We start from the raw sequence: 14,775 nt of genomic DNA on the forward strand, positions 1-14,775 counted from the left end.
TTTCATGATATAGATATGTAGTGGCTACAGAGGACAGATTTAAACCCAGCACACTGTATTAAATAATGCAACGCAATTCATTCTCCCACAGATAAATAATAAGGGAAAATATCTAGGATACTTAAATAAAGCAATATTGTCAATATTAATCGGATCATGATACAGGGAGTAGTAACATGGTTATTTACAATGCGCTGGTAAACAAAATAAACTAGATGAAATGTTATTGTATAACTTATAAGACTGTGTTAGATATCGTAAAAATGTTTCAGCCCAAAGTTTATTGCGCTTTAATGTTTAAAACACTAAATCCCAGAATGTCTGGAAAGTCCCAGAGTGGAAACGCTGCTGGGCGCAGTGTAGGTGTACAGGTACAGCACGGCCACGCTGAGGGGCACCTGAACATAGCCAGTGAAAACGGAGTATGAGAGTCCCTGCACTGGCTCCCAGTATGCTACAGGATAGATAAAGTCCTCTTATTAGCATTGAAAGCACAAAAGGATCTTCTTATTGAATAGACTCCAGGCAGGGCCACTAAACCATGGAATGATCTTCCAGCCTAAGTAAGAGATTTAAATCACGTCTAAAGGCTCACTTTTTGAATCTGTTCTACTAGTCCTCCTAGCCTGTAGTGCTGCTGGTGTTCCAGGAAGACGTCACGCACACTGTACGCGTATCTCCTTCATCTCACCATCGGTAACATGATCACAATCTCTCTTCTAGTCTTCCAGCCAAGGACGAGGCACCTCCCCCCCGAGGGGCAGACAGAGGGAAGACCACAGACAGCAGCGCTACATAAGACTAAGCTCTGATCTTCACGCTGCCTATTTCTGTTACATTGCCTGGAGGGGAGGCAATCAGTAGGCCTAGGCCTTAAGCTGTGGACCCCCAGAGATTTATTTTCTCCTATAACTGTCTGCCATATTATTACAGAAGTTATTTTCTCTCTCCTCTGTGTCTAATGGTTTACTTTTATATTTTGTAAAAAAAAAAAAAAATCAGAATCTTGCATTAAATAATGTGTACAGTGCTCTGCAGCATTTCAGTGATGGGTGCAGTACCACATAAAAACTGATTTAATGATCGATTGATATTCCCACAGGCTGTGTATGACACGCATGCTTTACTGAGGGCATGGTAGCAGACTCTGGATATCTCTTCAGAGCATAGAGAGCATCTTTGATAATTCCCCCAATGAATATCACATATGTCACATTAGTTTCCTAAATCTTGACTTATGATTTTGACCCATATGAAGCTGCATATTCATTGGTTTGCACTGCTTATGCTAAAGAGAGTCAATCCTATTGTCTATAGTTCTCAACTGATGAAATGTGGCTTTATTCTCTCCAGAAATAAATAGACATTATTGTCAAGAGAACAGGTTTCCTTGACCTGTCAACAGACGTGACTGAATGGAACGTGTTGTTCAGAGAGAAAAAAAAAAAAAAGTAAATGAAAAGCAGTGGAACAGAAAATGTAGTTAACTGCAAACTGAATCTATTATCTTTGATTAGGTCATAATGTGCCCTTGAACTGATTGGCTGTGTCCAGGAAACCACTCGACAGTAAACAGCTGAATGGGAAGGGTGGTAAAGACATATCTTTACTACATTACCTGTAATGCTTTCTCGTCTAGAGGCCGGTGTTTGCCTTGAACTTTGTAGCGAGGCCGTTTCTGTGCAGTGGGGTCTGTGGCTCCCATGAATATGGAGGTGTAGTCCTGCAGCCTCTCGGGGGCCGGGTACTTGGCACTGGAAAACACCTACCGACAGACAAACATGTCACAGCTTTGATTGTCCAGAAACAAACCAGTCAACCAGAGTTCCAAATCAGCCTACAGATGCCATCTCACATACACAACTCAAAACCATTAGAAAATGATTATTCGAAAACAAGGGATGGAAAGCCACAGGACAAATATTAAAACAGGTTTTCTTGTGTTAAAAAACTATTTCAGAACCCATGAGAATCAGATGTCTTTCAAACTAAAAAAGTATTTAAAATGAGTCTCTGAAATGTTTTCGTGGGCAGTGCTTTATTATAATTCCTTCTGGACGCTGACATGAACAGCCAAAAAAACTAAAATAAACAGAACAATCTGTACAACAAACAAGAAAAGATATCTGGTGCTTTAATGATCTGTTGTGATAACTTCAGTTCAGTGGCTGTATTAACTGCATGGGGCTTCTGTTGCTAAGAGATTCTGGAAACGGCAGGTTTTGCCATCAGGCTGGCAGGTGGGTGGCAGTCTGTGTGGGAGCAAACTTGTGTCACGCCGTTACCTTGGTGGCCTTCTTGCTGCCCTTGATTTTGTCGATGCGTGCCTGGGCGAGGTGGATGCGGTCCGTCACAGCTTGGAGATGGGTCCGATTCTTCTCCACACTCTGGAACACTCTGGAAGGGTAAAACAGGTGTCGCTGAAAGCACTTCTCTATTAAAGGGATATGAATGACAACCACTCAGAGGCTCTCTATTTAAGCAAGCTTACAAATGACTTAAGACATGGCTTCTGGTACACCTGCAGCACAGCCAAGATCAACATTACAGCCAAGAACGGAGGTCACAGGCCCGGGTCAATGTGCTCGGCCAAGAGCGCTCAGCTGCTGTCACAATACATTGATCTGCTTCCTGATTCATTCGATGCCAAAGCAGGACCAAACATTAAGTGCTCTTTTGGAGGTTAGGGTTCTCCCTATGAGCTGGCTGTCACAATGTTTGACATATTCTTTTGCTTTTTTCACCACGAACAATACAAGCTGTACTTCAAAAGGGAGCCTTTGAGGAATCAGATTTCAGATGTTCTGATCGTTTTCAGATCTAAACTTTTTTCCTTTCTTTTCTTTTTCATTTTAGTACTGCTGTAAAATATGTGATCATCGAATGTCTGAAATGAAAGGTCTTTCCAAACCCAAATACAATGCTGTGAGGAGCAACAAAAATAACACACAGGGAACATCTCATTAGAACTTTTCACTTTCAAACAAGAAAGCTGACACTGAGGCAGTGACAGGAAGAATAATACATAATTGTATGCCTTTACAGCTATGGGATTGAGCAATCAATCCAAGGATATGGGTAACTAGAAAAGAAAAACTGCACCAGAATTATAAGGTGGGCTGTAGCACAAATCTCATAAAGGTTAGAAACGCGGAGTAGAAAGGGAAGTTTGCAAGACATGCCTGAGGTGTAGAGATCAGCAGATGTCTTTCAAAATCTATTAACCAATCTTATAAGGCTGCCCTGGAATCTGGGCACAGCCAACATTCAGGCATTGATCTTTGAGACAGTTTATTGCTGGAGGGGTGATCATAGGCTGTGTGCTCCTCAGACCTATTCCAAGGTCATACACTTTATAACAGTATGAAACAGGCAGCTCCACTTGTAACTGAACTATCCCATAACCGGATAAAGTCTGTTTATATTCAAGTAGTGCACTGCAGAGACGTCACTTTGGTTCTCAAGCATGACTCCTGCCCAGGCACTGAGAGCAGACAATTTAGGGCAGACAGGAAGTGATGGTTGAAAGCCAAACAGGTCTCTCTTCATAGCAGCCCCACTGGAAATGTACTTTTGAAACTGCTAAAGTGAGAGGCATATGTAGGAGTGAACATACTTCTAGGGCCTCAGGTGAATGAATGAGTTTGCCCATTTTTATTTAGTAACAAAAGGTGCAATTTGCTGAGTGCATACATTTCACAAAATTAAAAAAGAAATACAAAAACATAAGATAACTGCCCACTCAGGTAATCTGTAACTGATTTGTAATTGCTAGAAGGCACTAGGAATTAGCTTTTGGACATTTATCTGGTGAAGACTTTGTGGTCGATTAATAATAAAAAATAACTATAATTAAACAATAACTATAATAAAAATGACTTGTATGAAATATAAACTACTAGAGTGTTGTTCCCTTTTCTTTTTCACCTGCTTGTTTTAAACATGGCTAGATGGTTATTATAGCTTGAGATCCCAAAGTCATTTAGCATTATTAAAAGAGGGGTGAGAAAGATATGAGGTAGGCAAGAAGAATCACTTTGTCTTACTGATAAGCAATATTACAGGTGTGGGTTTATATGGGTAGCACATAAGTCACATCTACATATAATACGGTAACAAGAAAAAAAAAAAAAAAAACATAATCCCCTGGGATTTGCCATCACACACTTATTCTGTGCATCCCTCATATTCTCCATTCTCGGTTTCCCGGATAAAACCTCTAATCTCCCGGAAACTCTCTCCCTGACGAATAAGAGGTTAATTCATCAGACCTACATAAATTCCTGCCAACTCATTAGGTCTTTAAATAGACATTCCAAACCAGTATGTTTTGATACTTGATCATTCTGTGTTAGAAATATGAAGTTGTATCATGATGAAGCACTGATGTCTATACCTTTAAAGTACTTGCCAGGTGACCGTGCTTCTATCTTATTTGATTAAATGTCAGTCTGGCTAAAGATAACCCAGAATCCACTGCAAAGGTGTTCGGGGATGAGGCTTGTAGTAGGGTAATTTTATTGCAGGCAACAGGAGTGTGTAACCTAAGCGGGTCTTGTACGACTAAATGAGACACCAACATCTCTGCAGCAGTAATGTAGGTCAGGTGCCATTCCCCCTCTTTATACACAATGAAGCTGAGGACTCATTTCCCAGAGCTGACTTCGCCTGGCAGAGATTCTTGCGATTCCTCCAGCCGTTTCCATGGAAACCAACTCAATCGCTTTAAAGCTCCATATCAGAACAAGGGATTAATATCTATGCATATTTGCAGAGCAAGGACTTTATTTATTTATTCCATTATTTATTCATAATAATGGGAGATTAGTCATTCCCTAGCCACTAAAACCAGAATCCTTGGGGTACTATATGTTACTTTCTCCACAGTGGCTATCAGACGGTTCTTAAAAGGGTACATCCTCAGAGATAAGCAGCTTCCTATTGGGCATAGCATGTTCCAAATTAAAGTAAATGTGTATTAGACATCGGCAGGGTCTGAATGTAGTTGAATATCACCTCCACAGTTATGACTGTGACACAGAACATGCATATCCTCACGATACAGCAAAAGCACATACTTCAGACAGTGAGTCTTTAAAGGTAAGTTCAATTGATTTCTCATGCTTAAAATCACTTTAAAACTCCATGTAAACTGAAGAAGAAATCATACTTGGGTGACAAGATTTTAGCAATAGAGATCCTGTTGACGTAGGGTAACCTTACATGACTCTCCAGCCCCAAAGCTGTACCATATCACCAGAGGAGAACGGAACTTTCACATCGTATCTGTCCTGATTAAGCAATAGAACCCATCGATGTGGGCTCTAATGTTTGATAGATGACCGCGACTGGAGTTACGAGTCCCTAGCCGAAGGAAAGAACAAAAGAACATGCACATACAGACAATTATTTTTATTTGGATAAAATATATCTTATTAATTGTAATTACTATTGTGTCATTAGTCTTTCTTATAGTTGATCTGGACATTGCCACAGAAAGTAACATTAAAGTTACTGAACAGTCCCTGTAGTATTCCATCGGAACTTGTTGCTGGAGGCGGGGCTTCATTCAAGCCAGCAGGGAGTGGATTGGCTGGAGCTAAAACAGTGCTGTACTTTGACTGTCTGAGTGATTTTTGGATGCTGCTGAAGTTAAAACTGTGGATCAATTGCGTCTTTCCTGTGGATTTGCTGTCCAGTAGCTGCGAAGTGAGCTTTCATTGCAGTGTCCTGTCACTGCCATGATTTCTCTTGTCTCCAGATCCGCGTCAGAAAGTAGCTAAATGGCTGTTGCTCTTATACAGTGGTTGGTGAATCTTTTGTAAAGCCGGAATATCCGCAGATTGATTGATACGTTTCATTCTATTGAATTTACAGTTGTACATTTCACCGTTCAAGCTAGATCTGGAAGCTGATTGGCTGTTGGCACACAATCAAATCAAATTTACTTTAATGCACCATGCATATCCAGACCCCAAACATCCCCCCAATGTACATATTCACGTTGTGGTAGGGTGAGATTTCCACTGCTACGAAAAGACTTTTAAGACATTCAAATGTGCTGATCTATGGTGGCTTGATCAAATGACCAGGATAAGAACGTAGCAAATTCCTTCACACTGTATAGTTGGCCAATCAGCCAATTATCCCCCTTGGACAGACACCACACCCTTTTAAAAGAGTGACTGCTGCAATGAACGAAGAGAGTTGAAGAGAGACTCTAGAGCCAAAACAGAGAGACAGTCAGAGAGGAGGCTGTACATGATTTATAATGTTGTTGAATTCTGGGGTTTCAGGCCCAGGTGTTGATGGTTTTATGATTATTTTGACAATAGTGTTGTATTAGTTTAAAAAAAAAAAATCCCATGTTTCCTGCATGTTAGTTGGTTGGCTGACAGTTACAAGCTGATCCCAGAAAATCATCCCGCCCAAGGATCCCAGAAAGTGAGCATCGACTCCACGGCTCGGTAGTTTGTTAAAAATACCCGTCTGATGTATTCCTGTGTATTGACTTTGTCGTCATCCTTTGAGGATTCATAATAATACCGACCTTCTCTGTTGAAGAATAAAACAATCCAGTTCTTTTAACCTGTCTGTGTAGAACATTCCTTTGAGGCCAGGGATTATTGATCTTTGAACTGTTTCCAGGCCAGCAATATCTCTTCTTACTAGTATTTGTGTGGCCGTTAAAGGATTGTTATTACAAGGTTCATTCAAAGCCCTACTGCTGACATTGCAATTGTATAAAGTTTCTCCAAAAAGAACGGCAAGTAAGATTGGTTCATCACTAGAGATGTGCACTGTTATACCGACTCAAAAAGACATCACACAAGCTTCCAGCTGTCTCAGTTCAAGCTCCAGAAGGAAAACCTCGCCCTGGTGTAGGGTGCTGACTAATACTGGGGAGAATAGATTCCCTCTGTCCTCTGGGCCAGTAAATGGTTTCCCAGCCAAAAGGGAGAACAAGCACGGTGTGGCAGTGTGAGAGGCAAGGCCAGGGTCAGGGCGGTCTTTCAGTGGAGGAGACTACAAAACCTCTCCTTCAAGACTCCAAACCCCAGAAGCAAGCAGGGCTCCTGATGGCCATAGCCCCGCCCACCACTTCCTCTATAAAAGGAACCAGGAAACCAACCAGTGTGTGCATTCTTGGCTGGGGTAGCTAGGTGCACAAGAGAGCAGAGAGCAGAGAGCAGAGAGCAGAGAGCAGAGAGCAGAGAGCAGAGAGCAGAGAGCAGAGAGCAGAGAGCAGAGAGCAGAGAGCAGAGAGCAGAGAGCAGAGAGCAGAGAGCAGGAGAAAGAAGTGCAAAGTTGAAAGTTGACAGTTGACAGTTGACTGATTCACTGGTTTGAGACCCTTTTTCTGGACCTGGACCATTCTCCCTCTTGAACCCCGGACTGTCTGACAACCTCCCGCCAGTAATGAAATTTGATTACGAAATTGAATTACGAACCTGCCTTACTCCTTTTATACTTCTGTGTGCCCGGTGTTCGGCTCTGCCGACCTGGGCATTTACAGATATCATTATTATTAGTGTTTTGTTTGTTTTGACACTGTGCCTGCCATTGAGGGAAGCAATAAAACCACACCAAGCCTGTTTTGTACCCTCTGTCTGCCTCCCTACTGTGTGTTTCAAGACCAGACCCCACCTACAAACAAGCCCTTTTTGTGACAGGCCCCCCAACCTGCTACAACGGCCACACAAATAGCGGGATGTGTTCATTCCATATGTACCACCCTTCACTTCCTACACCCCCCTACTGTGTTACACCTGTTAAGACTTTAGTAAAGAATGAAATCGCTTCCACTAAGCCAGCAGTAGGTCTGTCTGATAATCTGGACACTTATCTTGGATCCAACAAGCAAGGAGAGACGCCTGCTGGGCTGAGCTCTGTTGCCTGTGGACCATTAATTTTGCAGTATATGCCGATTAGATTCACCCAGTTACACGAGGACTTCTTCTACAAGACTGAATCAAAAGCTGCTCTGCCATCTTCTCACCTCCCTGTTCATGTATAGCATCCAAAATGGTAAGGAGGGATTTCTATAGGCTTCCCCAATTGACAGGGAAAAACAAGGAACAGTTCAATTGGAAGAACTAAACATATATAATTTAGTAAGTCTGATTAACCTGGAAAACAGAATGGCAGTTATGCAAGATATCCCTGTTTTCACTATATGAAACAACACAAAACACTATACACATGAATTTCATGCTGAATCAATATTGAAAAACTTAAATATATATGAAAACAACTGTCTTTGAAGTGATTCACTAAACTTTGCACAATTGGCAGATGTATTTTTATTTAGTTTTAAAGGTGGTATAAAGCTTGTAATGTGCAACACTTGGTAAACTACATTCAATAGTTTTTCTACTTTATGGTTTCTAAACAATTGATAACTTTGATAACCTTAATAAAATAAAACTATCAGCATTTTAGGATTTACCTGGGAGAACTTCAAATTCATATTCTTAAGTTTATATGTGGCTTCAACAAAGCTATATACCAGTCAATGCAAAGGCCTCTCAAAAACTAAATGTTTACTCAAGCCATATACACAGACAAGTCTTTGCAGGGAAACGCATTTAGTGAAATCATCAATCACTACATTATCTTCCTTATATTTTTATATTAACGGTGCCCAAGGATAAAAGAGCATTCCTGGTGATGAAACTCCACTAGGTTTTCTCATTTATTTTCTTTTTCTATTGAAAATGCAATTACAGAGCTGTGATTGTAGAAGCTGTGACAGTGAAGTGTCATTGGCTCCATTCTGCCTTCAGTAAGTGACAGGAATTTTTAAAGGCATCCTCTGGGGATTAACCCCTCAGAGGACCTGGCTTTCCAGGCATCTATAGTCATTCAGTAACTGCTGTCGACAGTGTCCCCACTCACTAGAGCACTTTATCTTCATCACCCCTGACTGCACAAAGACTGCTCCGCAACTCAGAAGCTTTGTTTGTATTTTGTATTGTCCCCAACACAATTCCTTAACCCTCTCTGTTCTGTCAAACGAGCTTTCTTTAAGTATTTCATCAAGAAGATTTATGTTCAAACATCTCTAAAATGATCTGTTACAGGCGATAGAAGCAAATAAACAAATCAAATCAAGTTCATCTTCTGTTTGGAATCAACTTAATTTCCATATTACTATATTTAACACACAAACACAACGTCCTCAATTATTATTTATTTTTTAGATTATGATGGATCTGGGCATGGCATACCCACACATACAGGGTTAAAAGTGCAGTTTCCTCACATTGTTATGCCAACATTTAACATTTAGCAGTCTATTTCCATTCTTGGAAAAACAACAAAATGTCACCAATGCTGACCTGCAGTGTATGGTGCATTTATTGTCTGTCTTAATGAGCACTTAAAATAATGGAAAAGGCAATTATTATACTGAACAAATAAGAAAATGTGAGAAACTGTGGGATTCTGTAACTTTTTAAAATGTTATATCAAAAGTAGACAAGAGCTCTAAGTAATCAATAAAACGAATTACATAACTCACACCCGAGAATGTTTCGGCTTGGTCTTTTCCTCGCTCTCTTTTTTTCTCCGTGTCATTTTTTATTTATGACTCTTTCGTTAACCATCTGTTCTTCCATTTATAAAATTGCAATGGAATGACTGCTGATTTCACAGACCTCAGTTAGCAATAGGACTACCTTGCTTAATTGACTGCAGGATTCAATGATGAGTGATAACCACAGTCAGATTTAATCCAATAGTATATAAAACAACACTGTAATATTTAGATGCACTGGGGCCTGAAAAGCCTGGCACCTCTGTTTGACTGACACAACTAATTACAGTCCACCATAATTCCTTTTCCCAATTGTGAATGAAATGACTCAGCCTTCTTCTGTAATCTCAGACAGCGAAGTACATGCATTACGTAAGCAGAGGCAATGTGCTCCAACTAATGCAAACCAGCTTATGTTTTGGGGCATTATTCTTTTTTTTTTTGTAATACTCAATTGCCTCCTCGCTGGATGTACAGCACTGCTCAGATGTTCAGCAGATTCGGGGTCTTATCTTTTGAAGAGGGAATTGTGCAATGGAGTTCAAAAGATGCAGATCTCAGCACCGTGTTTGATGTTGGTGCAAGCATCATATCTGTAGATTTCCCAGCATCATTTCTAATTCCCACTCTGGCTTGCACTGTATACTGTGACTTCCAGATCAGAAGGGATGTGGTGGATATATCTTGAAGTCTCTCAATGCTTTATTTCACGAAATTCTCTTCTTCAAAAGACATCAGCATTTTCCTTTGCATTTATAAGACATCCAAACTGCGGCTACAGGATATGTTTAAATACATCAACAAACTGTTCTTGAGAAATAAAAAATGCATTTCTCCCAGCCAAGGTATTACCTATAGTAGGCAGTAACCTAAGTAACCAAGGAATAGATGGTAGAAACAACACAGGTGTGTTTACTGGTACACATTTTAAGTAACTCTCAAGCTTAAGCATGGCCAAAACATACATAAATGACCTTGAGAGCAGAGATATTATACTGTAGTACATTAATGTTTGGTTTTGTTGAAAGGATTTGAAACAATCTCACACGTTAGCACTAGGTTAAACATGGAATTGTGGTGCTTGTTTAAAGAAACACCAACAAAATATGAAAAACAGCAACACAAAACGCACACGGGTTGGTCTTTTAGATACAATGCAAAAAAAGACCCAAGGGAACAACCAGTGCTGTAGTGTATTGGGACTTAGAGGCAAGGTGATGCTGTATTTCATAAAAATACACACTGCTGTTCGAGATTTTTCATTATACTTTTCAGTTTCAATACAATGTTTGAGATATTTATTCTAGTAGAAATATGCCGCATTTGGGGAACATGCCTCCAAAAATACACTCACCTAAAGGATTATTAGGAACACCATACTAATACTGTGTTTGACCCCCTTTCGCCTTCAGAACTGCCTTAATTCTACGTGGCATTGATTCAACAAGGTGCTGAAAGCATTCTTTAGAAATGTTGGCCCATATTGATAGGATAGCATCTTGCAGTTGATGGAGATTTGTGGGATGCACATCCAGGGCACGAAGCTCCCGTTCCACCACATCCCAAAGATGCTCTATTGGGTTGAGATCTGGTGACTGTGGGGGCCAGTTTAGTACAGTGAACTCATTGTCATGTTCAAGAAACCAATTTGAAATGATTCGACCTTTGTGACATGGTGCATTATCCTGCTGGAAGTAGCCATCAGAGGATGGGTACATGGTGGTCATAAAGGGATGGACATGGTCAGAAACAATGCTCAGGTAGGCCGTGGCATTTAAACGATGCCCAATTGGCACTAAGGGGCCTAAAGTGTGCCAAGAAAACATCCCCCACACCATTACACCACCACCACCAGCCTGCACAGTGGTAACAAGGCATGATGGATCCATGTTCTCATTCTGTTTACGCCAAAATCTGACTCGACCATCTGAATGTCTCAACAAGAGACTCATCAGACCAGGCAACATTTTTCCAGTCTTAAACTGTCCAATTTTGGTGAGCTTGTGCAAATTGTAGCCTCTTTTTCCTATTTGTAGTGGAGATGAGTGGTACCCGGTGGGGTCTTCTGCTGTTGTAGCCCATCCGCCTCAAGGTTGTACGTGTTGTGGCTTCACAAATGCTTTGCTGCATACCTCGGTTGTAACGAGTGGTTATTTCAGTCAAAGTTGCTCTTCTATCAGCTTGAATCAGTCGGCCCATTCTCCTCTGACCTCTAGCATCAACAAGGCATTTTCGCCCACAGGACTGCCGCATACTGGATGTTTTTCCCTTTTCACACCATTCTTTGTAAACCCTAGAAATGGTTGTGCGTGAAAATCCCAGTAACTGAGCAGATTGTGAAATACTCAGACCGGCCCGTCTGGCACCAACAACCATGCCACACTCAAAATTGCTTAAATCACCTTTCTTTCCCATTCAGACATTCAGTTTGGAGTTCAGGAGATTGTCTTGACCAGGACCACACCCCTAAATGCATTGAAGCAACTGCCATGTGATTGGTTGGTTAGATAATTGCATTAATGAGAAATTGAACAGGTGTTCCTAATAATCCTTTAGGTGAGTGTATACTATATTTACTGTAGTTGGATATGCACATCCAATCTGCAACACTGATAATGGCACAAATGGGATCCATTTTAAATGTAAAACCCATAAATGTCAAGGTTTAAAGTGGGCTGATTCATCACTAGATGCAAGGACTGAAGAGGGACTTTATAGAGACGCAGGAGGGTACAAATGGTAATAAAAGGGTGGAAATAATAGGTTCATTGGCTAAATATGTAACAAAAACAATAAAATAATTGACAAGGGGGACTATAAAGCCCTGTAAGTGTGCCGCCAAGTTTCAGAAAAAGTGTTACTATGCATTTGTGCTCGTTTTCACTTAATCAGCAAGAATGGTCCTGCAAAATGAGTGTACAGCACATGAGAGAAACTCACCATCTGTGAAAAAGGATTAACACAGTCATCAGTTATAGCCTTCAGCTGGGAGTGACTTGATCTTAGTTATATTGGTTAGAAAATGGTAGGTATTGATGATTCAGAAGCGATCCTTAATTGATTTTACTCATCAATTAAATTATGTATTCATCCAGTTAACACTTGATTCGGTAACCGATTTATTTTCACGCGTCTCCAACACTGGCGCCAGGCTGCAATGCAGTGGCCGAACTAGAGTTTTATACATGGGGTGGGCAGGGGGTGGCCAAGACTACTTCAGGGTGTCCATAGATCATGACAGAAAATTAGTGTGTAACCCTAACCCTAAAAATCAACTACCAGTGTAAGTTACTAGTTAGATCATGGCTAGCCCTACTCTGCAGTAAGTAACTTAGCTAGCTATAATTTCTTACAGCTTTACGATAGCAAACAGGCTATGTGCAAATTGTGGTAATCTTTTGAGAATGTTAACAGAGTGATAACAATTGTTCGTTTTGAGTTCAAGTATGAAAATCTAACTGAGTTATTGGATTTCAAATTGCTAAATGTTATCTTGCTGAAAACTGACAGCTGTAGCCTACTAGCTACCCCACATTAGCTAAACATTCGTATACTGTAACTTACACACTACACTACATATGCGTGTATTACCAGCACAGATGTGAACATAATGTTAGGCTAAACTGGGAACTGATCTCGCTTATCTGATTAACTGTCTGTTATGGAGCCAAACGTCTAGCGTTAACTTACACAGCGACTCAACTTTCGTAAAAGTTGTTCAGGAAAACTAAACCCGATGCTAAACCTTACTTCAAATATTATGTTTTCACCAATCGCGAAAAGAGCTTGTGGAGCTGTGGAAATACACTCTTCTTCTTCTGTATGCTCTTCTTATTCTTCTGTATCTCGCAAACAACGTTAATATTCTCTCTTCCTCATCCTCGATTTGAGAAATACACTGCCGAACGTCAAAATAAATGCTTCTTTCAACAAGAGGTGAAATGAGATGTCAATCAGCATCAAACTGCCAGTAGCAAATTAAATTTTGGGGTGGCACCCGGGGTAGCCAATCAGATGTCAGGGGTGTGCGGGGTGGCACTGGTTCCGCCAGTGCTGCAATGCAATATCATATTCTAAAATAAAAATAAATTTTGTACAAAACAAGTACGATGGGTCCGAGCCAGGCTGCGCTCTCTTCAGTTGTGTGTGCAAGTTGCTAGGCATCGAATGTGTGTGTATTTTGACAGTTACGGTTTGTTGTATTTACACTAAACAGCAAAATAAAACAATTCCCAAGTTTGCATTATAAAACACAGTATAAGTCAGTTACTTAACCATAACAAATAGTATTTGCCAACATCCACAAATAAACACAACTTTACTGTATCACTACAGTAGGTGCTATTTGCAGAATGTGTCTCTTGATTCACCAAATAATTCTGCCACTATATCTATATTTAATAACACCATAAATTAAAAAGTATACATTTATAGAGCGAATAGACATTTAATTAATACAACTGTGTATATATATATATATATATAAAATGTATTCACTCTACTATTAAAGGAGTGTATAGGCCCACACGAATCATGATGCTTATCACAATATCAGCCTGCAAGGTGGAGTCCATGTTAATTCCTCTGTTCAGTGAAAACTCACCCAAATAATAATCACTATTTCACTGTTATTTGTATCCATAGCATCCTTCCAATCAATCCACAAGATCTATGTGGGATTTAAATATGAGAGCTGTTGGATTGTGTGTTGTCTTCCCCTCTCACTATAATTTTTCAATTGTTTAAACAAGTGAACTATGTATATTCAAGGTTTTCTTTTCTTCATAAATGTTACTGGTTCACATTTTTCTCAGCAAGTGGCTGCATTAAAAAAAATGAAATAAACACCTGTTGAATCAGTCTTCTACCTTCAAAATAAAATTAAAACAGGATAAATGCACACACTTTAAAATACAATATATGTGCAATCCACCTTTGGTTTTAAGCATCATGACTTTACGACCTTTCATGCTGCATGTCAATTTAAATTCATATTTAAATGGACACCTCCTCAAGATGACATAAAAAGACTATTAAATGCACCTGGTCAGCAGCCAAGACTGTTACACTTCCTGGGACAGAAGCATTCATCGGTAAGACAGCCTTTTATTGCAGTTACATTAGTTAAAATTTGCAGTATTGTATCAAGTTAATATCTAAGGCCCATATACATTAGTACAGCAATACTATATATGCAATTCCTCTCTAATAAGGGTAATGTGAAAATGGGGGGAAAT

General features: G+C 40.0%; 1 protein-coding gene across 2 annotated transcripts in view; it reads right to left on the minus strand.

Annotated features, from left to right (window-relative positions):
- The window catches only part of wash1 (WAS protein family homolog 1), a 47,974-nt gene that overhangs the window by 17,943 nt on the left and 15,256 nt on the right, over window positions 1–14,775 (minus strand). For both annotated transcript variants that reach the window (XM_066724005.1, XM_066724004.1), the window contains exons 3-4: window positions 2,286–2,397; window positions 1,619–1,765 (exon numbers count right to left, since the gene is read on the minus strand). In XM_066724005.1, coding sequence (XP_066580102.1) covers window positions 1,619–1,765; window positions 2,286–2,397 — 259 coding nt within the window. The remainder of the gene's footprint in view (window positions 1–1,618; window positions 1,766–2,285; window positions 2,398–14,775) is intronic.

Source organism: Amia ocellicauda, chromosome 15 (assembly GCF_036373705.1).
Source record: "Amia ocellicauda isolate fAmiCal2 chromosome 15, fAmiCal2.hap1, whole genome shotgun sequence".
Lineage (NCBI taxonomy): Eukaryota > Metazoa > Chordata > Actinopteri > Amiiformes > Amiidae > Amia > Amia ocellicauda.